The 12996-nt window shown below is 56.8% G+C and overlaps 1 protein-coding gene across 1 annotated transcript; it reads right to left on the bottom strand.

Annotated features, from left to right (window-relative positions):
* Positions 1 to 6524: 6524 nt before the first annotated feature.
* Positions 6525 to 8714, bottom strand: HES1 (hes family bHLH transcription factor 1). The gene is made up of 4 exons (XM_062499096.1): positions 8606 to 8714; positions 8426 to 8521; positions 8258 to 8345; positions 6525 to 7534 (listed from the first exon to the last, which is right to left on the bottom strand). Exons 1-4 carry the CDS (start codon positions 8711 to 8713, stop codon positions 7050 to 7052), a joined length of 777 nt encoding a protein of 258 aa, XP_062355080.1. The 5' UTR covers position 8714; the 3' UTR covers positions 6525 to 7049.
* Between the last annotated feature and the right edge of the window lie 4282 nt (positions 8715 to 12996).

The following is a 12996-nucleotide window of genomic DNA, read 5'->3' as shown; positions in this document are numbered from 1 at the left end:
GGTGACTGTGCTGTGGGCTGACCGAGCCTGGGAGGAGCTTCCCAAGAGGTTCTCTGTGACCCTCGTGCTCACCGTGACACTGGCTGAGCAAGAATAATGCAGCTCTCAGCCATGCCTCTCTTCCCTTTGCCTGTTTTTGGGCTCTCATCCCACAGCCCTCATCCATTACTTCAGCTGTGGGTGGCCATGGTTGTCCAGCTCCTCATCTCTCTGAGGAGACATGACCCCACTCAGCCTGTGCCCAGCACCAGACCCACTCTCAAACCTCTGGGGGCAGCTGCCCCAAGAGGCAGCACTGCAGGCAAGGGGTGCCCACAGGTTCTGCCTGCAGCCGGCCCGCATGCAGCTGAGCCCAGCAGGGACAGCAGTGAGTGCCAGCCCCTTCTGTGAGCGCAAACATCTGCTTGGAGCCTGCTCAGAAACACCAGCCCAGGCTGTCCAGCTGCCAGCCTCTCTGTTCTGAAGCACAATAAAAGTTGAAGGATGGCTGAAAGCAAATGCCCCGTGGGAAGAGAAGTGCAGAGCTTTGTAATGTGGGACACACCAGCGCTGATCCCACAGTGAGGAGCAGGCTTGGCTGCATGGAGAAAGGAAGCATCCATCAGGTCTGTTGGAGTCTTTACTGTGAGACCCTTGTGCAGCTGATGACCAGCCAGAGCCCTTCCAGACGCAGAGCTAGGGATAAGTGCTCTGATTTCCCTGTCCATACACCATGCGGGGGACTGGTTTGGTTGGAAACACTACTTAGTGGAAGGATTTCTCCTGATGCATCATCACCCCAAAGCTCCCTCTGCCCTCCCAGGCTCATCATCTCCTCCAGTACCCACTGTGATGCAGCCCTGAAGGATGTCCTGGCCCTTCTTCCGTAGCCATGCAGGTCTCCAGTGTTGCTCTGCATTTACATGTTGCTGTTGAATGCCTGAGTGCAATGGACCATTTGCTCTCCCCTGCCATAAACAGGATTCATTTCACTGCTGGAACAAAGGCAGGTTGTCTTCCAGGTCCAGACACGAGCCTGTTGCTGATGGAGGCAGGGATGAGGCTCAGCCTGATACTGGAGATGCAAAAAAGCCAAATGTTTCCCAAGCCTAGCAGGATCAGCCTGTGTTGGTCTTGGTTTATACCTGTCAGTGAGGATGCTGCTGGGCTGGGGGGGGGGGGGGGGGGCAGTCCCACTTCCACTGTTTGGCAGATGTCCCACGTGTGTCAGCACTGCCAAATGAGATAGGGATTTATCTGTGCCTGGGCTGTAGCAGGGCTGTGAGGGTCAGAGCCAGGCAAGATAAGTAACTAAGGTTCGGCATGTGTCTATATCCTGCTCCCTCTCTTGCTGCAAACACTGTCCAGATTTCCAGCGTCAGAGGGAGAAACACCAGCCAGATTGTTTTACGGTTTCGAGAACTCATAATTTTTTCCAGAGAACAGAGCTACAGCCCATCTTCTGTAGTGGGACAAGCTGTGGGAGAATCCAGTCATTGCTGACAGCCCTCTTTTTAAAGGGATATTCCTGTCTGAGCACTGAGGAGCCACTCTGGGGGTCACACAGCACCCTGTATTTTCACTGCTGGGACCAAAGCCCCTTCACAGTGGGTGGCTCCAGTGAACCAATGGGTGTCCCCTTTGACTCCCTGCACATCCCACACACACAGTCAGACAAGTTTCATTCCCTGCATCAACTCCGTGTTTACTATAACAGAGTCCAGACCTCTCGTTCCTAGTTTAATCGTGGGGCAGTGACATGACAACAGGTCAAGCTGTGTGTTCCCAAGGAGGGACCTGAACACAGCAATCCCTCATGGTCTGTGCTGCATGTCTCTTGGTCCAATGATGGAATTTAGTCTGGGGTCTCCTCACTCTTCACTGGGTCCTGCAGAATCTCTGGGTGACCAGCCACCTCCCTGCTGGGCTGTGCCACAGGTCCCCATGTCCTTTGTTAGGCAAACGATTTGTGCCAGTTCACAGCTCCTGTTCTGCAGCTCCAAATATTTTCCCCTGCCCAGTGAACAACCTGGAGCTTGTGCACCAAGGTGCCTGCACTATATTCCTCAACACTTCTGACCTCTTCAGCATCAAGAAACAGCCGAGATAAAAACAGGAAAAAAAGGTCACCATTGGAAAGGCTCTTGTGAGGCACCCCAGTGCACCCATATCCAGAGCAGTGTGTGCCATCCCAGCGTTGAGCAGGGAGCAGCCTCCTCCTGGCACAGCCTGGGAGATGTCCCCCTTGCAGGGCAGGGCGGGCATGATTGCTGTTTGTCCAGGTATCAGCACAGCTGGGTGGTGTGATGGGAGCCAATAGCCCAGGGATGGTGCATGAACCCACCTGGGGGGAAGAACCCAGCAGAGGCCCCACTCCAGGGGCAATTCTAGGGATGAATTTTGTTGAGGTGCAAGGCAAGAGTAAGCTGGATCAGACAGGCTGTGTTTTCTTGGCAGGGCTGGGAGGACACGGAGAAAGACATGGCTTTGCAGGCAGTCACAGGGTGACCCAGCCCTGGCTTCCAGCCCTAGCTCGCATCCCCCGAGCCACCTCATGTCTCAGTCCTGCAGTGAGGCTCAGTCCCAGCCTCTGGTCTAGCAGCACTGCCTGAGCCACGCTGTTGTGCTGGCAGGCTCATTACAGCAGGTCTGCTTTTAATTAAGCAAGATGCTGCTTTTGTACAGCTGAACCCCTCAGGAACTTGGGTACAGAGCCTTCACCCCGGCGGCTCCTCCTGCTCACCCCTGTGTGCAAGCAGGCGGGGGGGAGCCGGGGCCAGGGGCAGTGCGTCCCACCCACACAGGATGTTGGCTGTGTCCCCAGGGTGACAGGGCATGGTGCGGTCTGTACCATGCCCTGTGGCGGGTGTTTGCTCTCTTGGGGCCGGAAGGCAAAGCCCAGGGTTCTTATCGCGCCAGGCAGATAAGGGTTAATGCCCCAGCAGTTGTGCTGAGCTGGCTTTATTGGCAATAAACCCCTCCTGGGAGCAGCTTCCTAATCATTACAGATTGCAGGTAGCCCTATCTCCAAGGCTCTCCTTCAGCAACAGCACCTCTGCCCTGCCCTGCTGCCCCTGCACTCCCCTTAGCAAACACACCAGGAACGGGTCTCCTGCAACCCCACACCCCTTCAGTGCCACACAGCTCCCTTGCAACCCTCGTATGCTGCTGGCACAAGGAACATGTGCCCCCAGCCAGCTCCCAGGGCTCAGTGTGGATGCTGGTGCAGGGCTGAGCAGGAAAATGATCCAGAGGCTATGGCCTGTGTGGATCATATCACTGTCCTCGGATACCTGAAAGGAACTGGAATGGGGAGCTGGTACCCCTAAGGCACAGCGCCGCAGAGACTGGGGAGAACATTGTCCCAGCCGTTCCCAGCACCAGCTGAGCACAGGGCCACAAATGTTTAATAAATGGGAGTGGAGTAATTTGTCTGGGCTGATCCCCCCAGGAAGTCTGTGCTCCGCAAAACAAACCGGGCTTTTGTTTGACTTGTTTTAAGTAAAACACATCACCCTTGTAAATCGCAGGTCCCCTTCCCTGCCCCAGGGGCAGCAGCAGAGCAAAGGGGGCTGCTGGCCTAGAGATGCTGCCGCAAGCAAGAGCCACGGGCTGGCAAGTCCCGTCCCACCATCGGGCTGTGTGTCCCAGCTGGAAGCCATGGGGCCGGAGCACGCAGCCCCCAGGCAAGTTTGCAGCGCTGCTCCCGAGGGGGGACTCTCATCCCGGCTCCCCCAAACCCCAACCCGGCTGCCGGGCTGCTTTTCCACCACCCCACGCTCCCTGCGGGCCGGACGCCTGGATGCCAGCCCAAGGTCAGCCGTCGGCCGCAGGCCCTTGGCAGGAGCGCGGCGATGGTCGGGGACGGGCGGCCGGGGGGCTGTGCCGCCGCAGGGCCGGGGCTCGGCCGCGGCGTGCGGGCGGCGTGCGGCCGCGGGCTGCCGGCGTCCGTCCACACCGCCTGCCAGCGGGGGCCGGGCGCGCTCGTGTGCGGCGGCGGCGGCGGCGCGCTCCCTCCCGCGCTCCCCACACCGCTGGCAGCCCGCCACCGCGCCGGGGGTTCGCTCCTTTCTCACGACCTCTCAGGTTCCTGAGCTCATCTGGGAGCTATTCATTTCCTGCCAGAAAACAGCCTTGCCTGCTAAAAAAACCACCTTGGCCGCAGAGCGGCCCAGGGCTTGGTACGAGGGCTCTCCCGGCTTAAATCATAAAGCTCCGGCTGTCTGGCTGGAATCAAAGGCAGGGCGGGTGTGGGGGGGGGGCGCGGAGGCCTGTGCCATATGGTAGCACTTAAGAGCCAAGGAGGAAGCAAGGAGGGGCTTTTGCACCGCTCACGAGGAGTGTGGGAAAAGTTAATTGACTTTAATGACAGGTTTCCCGGGACGGCAGCAGCAGCAGATGGAAGGGAGCTGCGGGGATGCGAGGGGCAGCCGGGGCTGTGAGCTCCGTGGTGGGTGGGGGGCAAGGCAGGGTGCTGGGAAGGCAGGAAAAACCCCTTGCCCACGAAGCCCCCTGCAGGTGCACTGCAGGCAGAGATAGGAGCACTGCTCCTTCCAGGTCTGCAAATGCACCCACGGGATTGTGGTAACGTGCTGACCAACCCAAGAGTAGCCACGAGAAAGATATGCCTCCAGCCCTGCCCGGGATCCCCTCCACTGGCAGACAGGGCTCAGCAAGCTGCCCAGAGAAGCCAAGAGAAACTTCATCCTATCTGGCAGCACTAAGTCCAGTCCTTTTTCCTACCTGTCCTGCTCAGACCCCATGCAGGGTCATAGCTCAGCCCTGTACCTTCCCTGACACTCCCCACCCCTCCCTTACCCTTGCCTGCTCATCCCACAGCATCCGTTTAAAGACATATGCTGTACCTGAAGGAGAATTCCCACACACAATGATCCACAGACCCACAGCCTGCATTTGTCATCCCAATTTGTCATGGGCTCAGTGAACTGGCACCAAGAGCACAGCTCTTGGGAATTGCTGATCCCCTTAAAGCTCACAAACTCAAGCAGATCTCTCATGTCAACAAGCTGTGGGATAGAGTAAACAGAGTAAGCTTTAGTGAAACCAGTCCAAGCATGCCGTATCTGCTTTATACTAGGCTATTTAAACTCCATTAGCAAATAGGTTCATCTTGTCTTTCACTCTAGGATCTGCTGTATGTTCTCCATTAGCCTACAGCAAAGTCTTTTTTTTTTTTCTAATGTGCTTTCCAAACCAACTGCTTCAGCAGAAAAGGAAGACTCTTCTTGGATGGAACAGCATTCACTCTTATACCAATGCATTACTGGTCTACATCAACTCCACACAAGCCATCCAGCAACAGGGGTTGTTCTGATGCAATTCTGAGACAGGTCCTGCAAGCACTTCTCTGAACACAAGGTGGGCTCAGTCCTACCGTCATTGCCTCTGCTGCAGAAAGGTGACAACTCTGGCTGGTGGAAGGGAAGGGAAAGCTCAGACTGTACAGACACACACCTGGCCTTGGGACAGCAAATTTCATATTCCCAAGCCTCGTACACAAAACCTGGCTGTGAGATGCCTCTGTGAGGGTGGCAATGCAGGCAGGCCAGCAAGGTGTTACAGGAGAGAGAGAAGGAAAAGCTCATCCCAGGGAAATCAACTCCTTACCAAAAAAAAAAAAAAAAAAAGTGCCACTGCCCCCAGCTTCATCAGTACACCTGCAGAGAGAGATATCCCAGGCACATACCACCCCTCTTCCCAGGATGTATTTTCAGATCAGGCGAGTTTCTTTACTGGGAGCAAAGATGGGGAGTTAAAACCCCAGCAGATTTAATCCATCTGGTCTCACTCTCCCCAGCTTTCATTTCCCCAGCACCTGGATACAGTCAAGCATCTGGCTGATCCAGACAAAATCCAACAAGCTTTTGCAGCAGGATTTGGACGGAAACCCCAGTGGATCCTGGCACATCTTAAAGCTGTCCGCTCTGAGTTAGGACTTGTTAAGAAGGGCCATGCAAGCCGTAACCTGAGACTGCTGCTCGCCACTATCTATAGCTTGCATCTTGCCTGGAAACGGGGCATCCCCAAGTCACAGAGGTCAGCTGCAGCTCATGATTACAGAGTCCTTGCAGACCCACATCACTCCCTCGACCACGTGTTTTCCATATAACAGCAGAGGAAATGCCCAACTCTATCAAAACCACATGCAAATCATTAATCATCAAGCAGAGCTTGGCTGGTGCTCAGGGTCGGGAACAGCTCTACGCTTTTAAGTCCAGGTGGAGGTGGTGCCCAGCGCCTGCTGCAGCCCGTCAGCCAGGAGACAGGAGCACTTGTGTCAGGCTTGTCCTGCAGAGCCACTGCTTTTGTAACACGAGAAGCTGGAAGGCACCGCTCTCTCAGTCAACTGACTGGATGGAGTCACTTGCAATTTACACTACTAGCTGGGAAGCAAACTCCTCCGGGTCCAGGGCAGGGGGCTCACCCGGGCAGCTCAATGTCTTGCTTTACCACGGCTATACCAACTCCATCAGCCCGAGGTGCCAGAACAGAGTAGAGGTGCCCCCCACAGCACATTCACCAGCTCTGCAAATACAAGCTCCTTTTAGCAAGTCTGATTAATTGAGCTGCTCCCAAAGCAGCAGTAATTACATCTGCCCCAGGGCAGGGAGAGGGGCCAGGTGATTTCACAAGACAGAGGGGACAGAGGGTCTGAGTGACAGCTCCAGCCTGGTGAACAGGAAAAGGCAGCCCTGGAGCAGCAAGATCCACATGCAGCCAGGAACTGGGCTCCCTCCTATGCACACATGCCAGAGCTCAAATTCTCTCCAAAGGCCTTCCAAAATGGAAGGGAAACTTTTATTTTAAGAGCATTCAAAAAAAAAAAAAAAAAAAAGAAAAATCCCAACCAAAAAAACAAACCCCCAATCTTTGGTGTCACATAAGGAAGGGGAGGAAAGGAAGAAAAAAAAGATCTCGTGTAAAACACGAAACACTGTCAAGGGAGTGCTATGGTACAAAGGCACAATCCAATATGAACATATAATCTATGTACAGCCGTGCCAGCAGCACGGGGTGCAGTGCCAAGTCCAGTCCGGTGCCCGCCACCCTCACCAGGGTCTCCAGACTGAGTCGGCTGTGCCGGGTGGCGGGCCTGGCGGCGAGGCAGCAGTGGCAGCTGTGGGTGGGCCACCATACAGAGGCAGCACAGCTCCACCAGGAGCAAAGGCAGTGCTAGGGATGAGGAAGGCAAACTGCCCATCAGAGGCTGGCAGCAGCTGGAAGCCACCGTACACCTTGGCTGCATCGGCACCTGGCTTGCAGGGTACGCCTGGGAGCGGCCCCACACCACTGCCTGGCGGAACCAGGGGTGGCCCAAAGGCTGCGGCTGGTGGCAACGGGGGTGGCGGGGGGGGCGCAGGGTAGTTCATGGTGTTGATCTGGGTCATGCAGCTGGCCAGGTGGCCCAGGAGCCGGGTGCGCACCTCAGTGTTGACACCCTCACAGGTGGAGAGGAACCGCGTCACCTCGTTCATGCACTCGCTGAAGCCGGCTCGGTACTTGCCCAGTACTGTGGGGTCTGTGCTCAGGGCAGCTGTGGGAGGAGAGGCACACAGTCAGCAGGCTCCACAGGGAAGAGGGGTGCACAGCCCACCAGCACTGCATCCTACAGCCCCTTTGAGCTAAGAATCCAGATGGGGAAAGCAGCCCCTCTGGCAGTATATCTTGTGTTCCCAAGTGCCAAGAATTTTGATGAAAAGCACAGCCCCTCCACTACCAAGTCCACCAGCACCAGGGACCCAGGTGGGGAACAGAAAAGTCTCAAGAATCTCCTTATATCGCCATATACCGAGGAGCCAAGTTGGAAATTCAGTCCCCTCCAGTGGTTCTTGTGCCTCTCACCCCCAAAACAGATCCATGTGTGGAGCACAGCTCTGCTAGCAGTGGGAACTCAAGCTGGGACTGCAGCCCTCTCAGTGACCTCCAGTACCAGAAATGCACAAACAGCAGTGACCTTCCCAGCATCTCCTTATTGGGAATACTAGCACAAAGCACGCTACCCCTCACCATCCCCCAGTAGCAGGGACACAGCACTGTGTCCCCCATGACCGTGCAGAGCCACTGGAACCAGGACTACAGGTACAGAACACAGCACTCTCCCCTCCATTACTCCCCAGGGATGCAGGTGCAGAGCCTGGTGCTCCCGCTACCCTCTCTACAGAGCAGGCAGCAGGCAGAGCGTGTGATGTCCCCAGCCCCCGGGGTTGCAGGCAGCGCCACCCCAGCTCCCTCTCTCCGGTTCCCCCTCGGGACTCACCAGTCATCTGGGCTCGCTGGAGGCTCCGCAGGTGCTTGACGGTCATCTCCAGAATGTCGGCCTTCTCCAGCTTGGAATGCCGGGAGCTCTGCGGGAACAGGCAGGGCTCAGACCGGCCCGGCAGCGCGGTTTGCCCCCGCACCCCCCGTCCCGACCCCCTCCGCTTACATCCTTCTTCAGCGCATCTAGGATGAGCGTCTTCAGCTGCCCCAGGCTCTCGTTAATGCGCGCCCGCCGCCGCTTCTCCATGATGGGCTTGGAGGACTGCAAGAGAGGCGACAGTCAGCGTCCGCCGCGGCTCCGCCCGGCGCTTCCCGTTCCGTCCCATCCCGTCCCGACCGTCCTTACCTTGCGGTGCTCCGCCGCCGTCTTCGGCTTGTCGGGCGTCGCATTGACGCTGGCGGGGGTGGCGGCCACCGGCGAGGCGCTGCTCTTCTCCATCAGGTCGGCCGGCATGGTGCGCCGCCGGGAAGAGGCGCCGCGGCGGTGGCGGGGCCGTGCGGGGCCGGGCCGGGCCGTGTGGGAAGCGCTCGGGGCGGCGGCGGCGCGGCCGGCGGGGCGCGGGTGCCGCGCGCCCTTGGCCGCCCCTACTTATATAGCGCGCGCCGCACGCGCGCGGCTCGTGTGAAACGTCCCCCGCCGCCGTTCCCACACTCGCGCCCAGCCAATGGGCGCCGCCCGCACGCGGCCCCGCTCGTGGACGGCGCCCGCCCATTGGCTGCGCGCCGCGCGGCGGCCGGCGGCCAATGGCGCGGGGCGGGCGGCCGCGGTTTAACCCCTTGGGCACCGCCCGCGGCGGGAGGGGGGGCGCGGGGAGCGCCGCGCTAATTACCGGGTTAATTGGCGCCCGTGGCAGGCGCGGCTCCGCCCGCTCCCCTCGAGGACCGCCGGCCCCGGGGCGGGCTGCGCTGTGGGGGGCCGCGGCGGGCTTGGCCCAGCTGTGGTGGCCGGGGCGCAGCTACTGTGTGCGGGGGCGCGCCGCGGTGCCTGCGTCCTCCCACGGTGCCCGCGGCGTTGCCGCGCTCGCCCCGATCTCCCCAGGGCGACCTAGGTCTCCCCAGAGCAGGCCGGGTGTCCCCGCGCCCGCCCGGGCAGCGCCACGTGGTGCTGCCCCTGCCCCCGCAGGTGTGCCCGGGGCTGGGCGGGGCCGGTGCCCGGAGGACGCGGGCACGGGGCAGGTGCGCGGTGGCACGCTCGGGGCGGAGGGCGGTGGCCGCCGTGGGTTCTGGTGGCCGGCTCGCAAGCCGGGCCGGCGGAGCGGACACAGACACGGTGGTGCGTGCGCTGACATCGCGGGACACAGGCGAAACCGCAGAGAGGGAGGTGCCTGTCCCTCGGCCCTGGCCTAGCCACCCTGCTGCCACCTCCGGCTGGTTTGGACAGTTTGTGGGTTACTTTTAAAAAAAAGAAAAAAAAAAGAAAAAAAAAAGAAAAAAAGTATTTTGCCTGGGGACTTGAATCCTTTTTTTTTTCTCCCCTCCGCTTGACTGACTTTCTCACACTCCTATTCCCATAGTCTGCCAGCTAGGCCTGAGTCATCCTGCCAAGAACTAGACCTAGCCTATTCAAAAATGTGCTCACTTGCTCTTTCTCTGTCTCTCTCTCTTTTTTTTTTTTCTTGAGTATACACAGTAATGTTTTTCCACCTCCTCTTGTACCTGATCTGCACCTGTACAGGGCCAATCCCACACGTATCACCCGATCTTGCCTTTTCAGAGACCGTGAGAAAAATAAAGTTCAAGAAAGAAGAGACATGTTTGCAGATCTCACCGGTGCAAAGCCCTTGTCCCTGCAGAGGCTTGCCTGCTGAGACTTCAGAGTTTAAAAAAAGAAAAATAAATAAAAGGGAGAGTGTCATGTTTTAAACTGCGGAAAAGTATAAATCCAGGCTTTCTTTCAGCTCCTTGATGGAGCCACAAGCCTTTTGATTAAAAAAAGAAAAAAAGGCAGCCTTCAGCGTGTAAGGTTTAACTTCAGATGAACAGTATTTGATGTAAGTTTCAATTATCTAGGCAGCTGAACAAACTCGAGTGAGGAAAAGACCGAGACTGCGCTGGGAAGTCAGTGCCGAAAAGCACTTTCACAGTTATCTTCCTGTGGAAGTCGGAGACACAGATTTGCGTGAAAACTGCACTTTGTTTTCGGAGAGCTTAGAAACTTCTCCGCTTGATCAATATTTCTTCTGGTGCTGATTGATATTTGCATATATTGGTGGGGAAGAAAGTTAAGACAATTACTGAGCTGGTGTTCTCTCTCCCTCCGGCGCGGATTTGCAAAGGGCTGAGGAAATGCGGCAGCCCGGTCCCTCCCGGCCGGAGTGAGAACAGGCTGCAATTATGTCTATGTTTGTGGCAGCCGAGGAGCTGCAAACCGCCTGTAATTGCCGGCAACAGGTCGGTGTCCCTGTGGGACGAGAGCGGGGCAGGCAGCAGGAACAGGCTGTCATTTGGGGTTGCCAGCCCTCGCCCACCCCGAGGACCTGGGAATTGCCTGGCAGCAGCTCCCAACCTGCCCGCTGCAGAGCCTGCCGGGCGCCTTTCGCTTCTGGGGTGTGTGAGGAGCCGGGCTGTGGGCACTGGGCTTCTAAAAGCGTCTGCTTCGGGGGAGGCTGCTTAGATCCATCAGCGGGTGCTGCGCGGGGCAGTGGGAGCAGCGACGCTGGTGTGTCCCTGCTCCACACATCATCCTCCGCCTGCCTGCTGCTGTGAAATGCCTTCGTGTGCAAGGGTTGTGATCTCCAAGCGGAAGCACGTATACTTGTGAATTCCCCAGGGATCAGGAGAGGAAAGGGAGGATTTGCATGGAAGGATGTCTCTGGAAATGAAATGGCTGAGGCAGAGTTTAGGCTGGAAGGCGGTAGTGAAGAGGTTTTTAACCTCTGAGGGGATCTGGGCATTTTAGCCCCGCCTTCTCTTGTGAAAGAAGTGTCAAGAGGGAGGTGAAACCCTGAGATAAGGGACTGCCCCAGGGACTGGGATGTTCCTTGTCCCACAGTCCTCCCACAATGTTTTGGTTTTTTTTTTTTTTTCCTTTGTTCCGGCAGTCGTCTTGGATTACAAATTGGGAATTATCCAAAACAGATTTGGGAAGAGCCTTTAGTCAATGTATCGGGGCTTTACTGACTGGCAGAACATCTTGGAGGAAAAATGTGTTGGCAAGAAAATTTAGACTAGTCCTGGGCACGGGCCCAGGGGTGGGAAGGAGTAGAATAGGATGCTGCTGCTGGTGCAGCACGCTGGAGGTGAGGAGGTGGCAGGGTTGGCTGTGCCTGCTCTCCGGTCCTTTAGGAAGCAGCCAAGATGAGCAAAATGCGCTTCTAGAGATCCAAGTGTTTTAATATACAAAGCTTGAAGTATCCTAAGAAATAGAGAAAATAGAAAAAATAGAAATGAAATTGCTTGTAAGAACTGGGTTGCAAGCTGGATCCCAGGAATGGCATAGCAAGCCTTTCTTCTTTGGGTCATAAGCTGAAAACCTAGCCTGGCCACAGCTCAAAGTTGTCACCACCCTGAAGGCTGGGAAATAAGTGCTGCGTCTCAGGGACATGTCCCTGGCACAGGTGTCTCCTCTGGACAGCCCTGCACACTTGCCTCATAATTCCCATCCCAGAAGCTGTTGTGCAATCCATACCCAACCAGCTCCCCCAGGAGGGGTGATCGCAAAAGGTTTGGGCGCAGGTTTCAGGATTTATTTCCCCTCTATAAACATTTGCCAGGTCTTTGGAACAAGGTCACTTTCAAATGCACTTCCTGACAGAGCTCCCTAGATGAAGGAGAGCTTTCATGGACATTGCTCCCCTACACACCAGGTCTCTGTGGTAAAGAGGGCAGCTTTTGTGCAGCAGTGTCACTGCCTGGCCCCTTCAATAGCAGGAGCAGCTCATTTTAAGGCAGCAGCCTGGTTTTATGGCAGGCCCTGCCCTGTTGTTCCACTGGGAACCCATTTCCCAAAGACCTGCTGAGGCCCGGGGTCCCAGCTCTGTCAGACAGACCTCAGGGTGGGTACTTGTGTAGCAGCTGCTCCCCACAAGCCTTTCAGCCCTCCCCAGGGCTCTTTCAGCTGTCCCTGGCTGCTACTGCAGAAGAGAGGTTGAAGTATTTATTAGTTTTCCTCCTTCACTGTGTGAGTCAGGCTGGGTGTGTTTGGGGCAGCTCTGGCCATTCTGCAGTGACACCCCCTTGTGTGGAGGGAGCATTCTGGCCTCCAGGAACTGATGCTCTTCATTCTGTTGCCCACACAACTAGGGAGGCATCCCTGGGAATGGTGCAGGAAACTGTGGGGTGAAGAGGCTGAAGCTTTGCTTGAGTAGCAAAGTGCCAGTCTGAGAAACTCCAGAGTGACTAAGGATGGACAAAGAAGACCCATTTTCATTTCCCCAGCCCATCCCAGCCCAGGCTGGAGCATGGCTCTGTGCTGAGAAAGGCTCTGGGACAAGAGCCAGGATACCTGGATCTCTTGCTAAGCTGATTCCTCTTGGCAGGCTCCTATCCTGCTGAACCAAGGAAATGCTGCTGGGGAGCTGGCGGGGAGGGCATTTTGGCAGCTGTGAAATGCCACCCATGTGGATGGGAATTCCCTTCCTGATACCCACGGCGGTACTTCAGAGGTTGCTGGTTTGGCTAGAGCAGCCACAATGTGCTAATGGGCATGAGATGGTGCAGCCCCAGCTTTCCCCTCTGTGCCTTTCCAGAGCCCCAGCTCCAGCCTGGTCCTCTGCTGGTAACCAAGGCTGGGTGTTG

Source organism: Cinclus cinclus, chromosome 10, assembly GCF_963662255.1.
Source record: "Cinclus cinclus chromosome 10, bCinCin1.1, whole genome shotgun sequence".
NCBI lineage: Eukaryota > Metazoa > Chordata > Aves > Passeriformes > Cinclidae > Cinclus > Cinclus cinclus.
This window is presented reverse-complemented; position numbering and strand designations above follow the sequence as displayed.

What these genes read in the sequence shown, in the direction of transcription:
- HES1 (XM_062499096.1), bottom strand. Translation starts at nt 8,713, where the DNA reads ATGCCGGCCGACCTGATGGAGAAGAGCAGCGCCTCGCCGGTGGCCGCC. An exon ending in TAGATGCGCTGAAGAAGGAT is followed by an intron (nt 8,346 to 8,425) that starts GTAAGCGGAGGG and finishes CTGTTCCCGCAG; the next exon opens with AGCTCCCGGCATTCCAAGCT. An exon ending in CCAGCGAGCCCAGATGACTG is followed by an intron (nt 7,535 to 8,257) that starts GTGAGTCCCGAG and finishes CTCCTCCCACAG; the next exon opens with CTGCCCTGAGCACAGACCCC.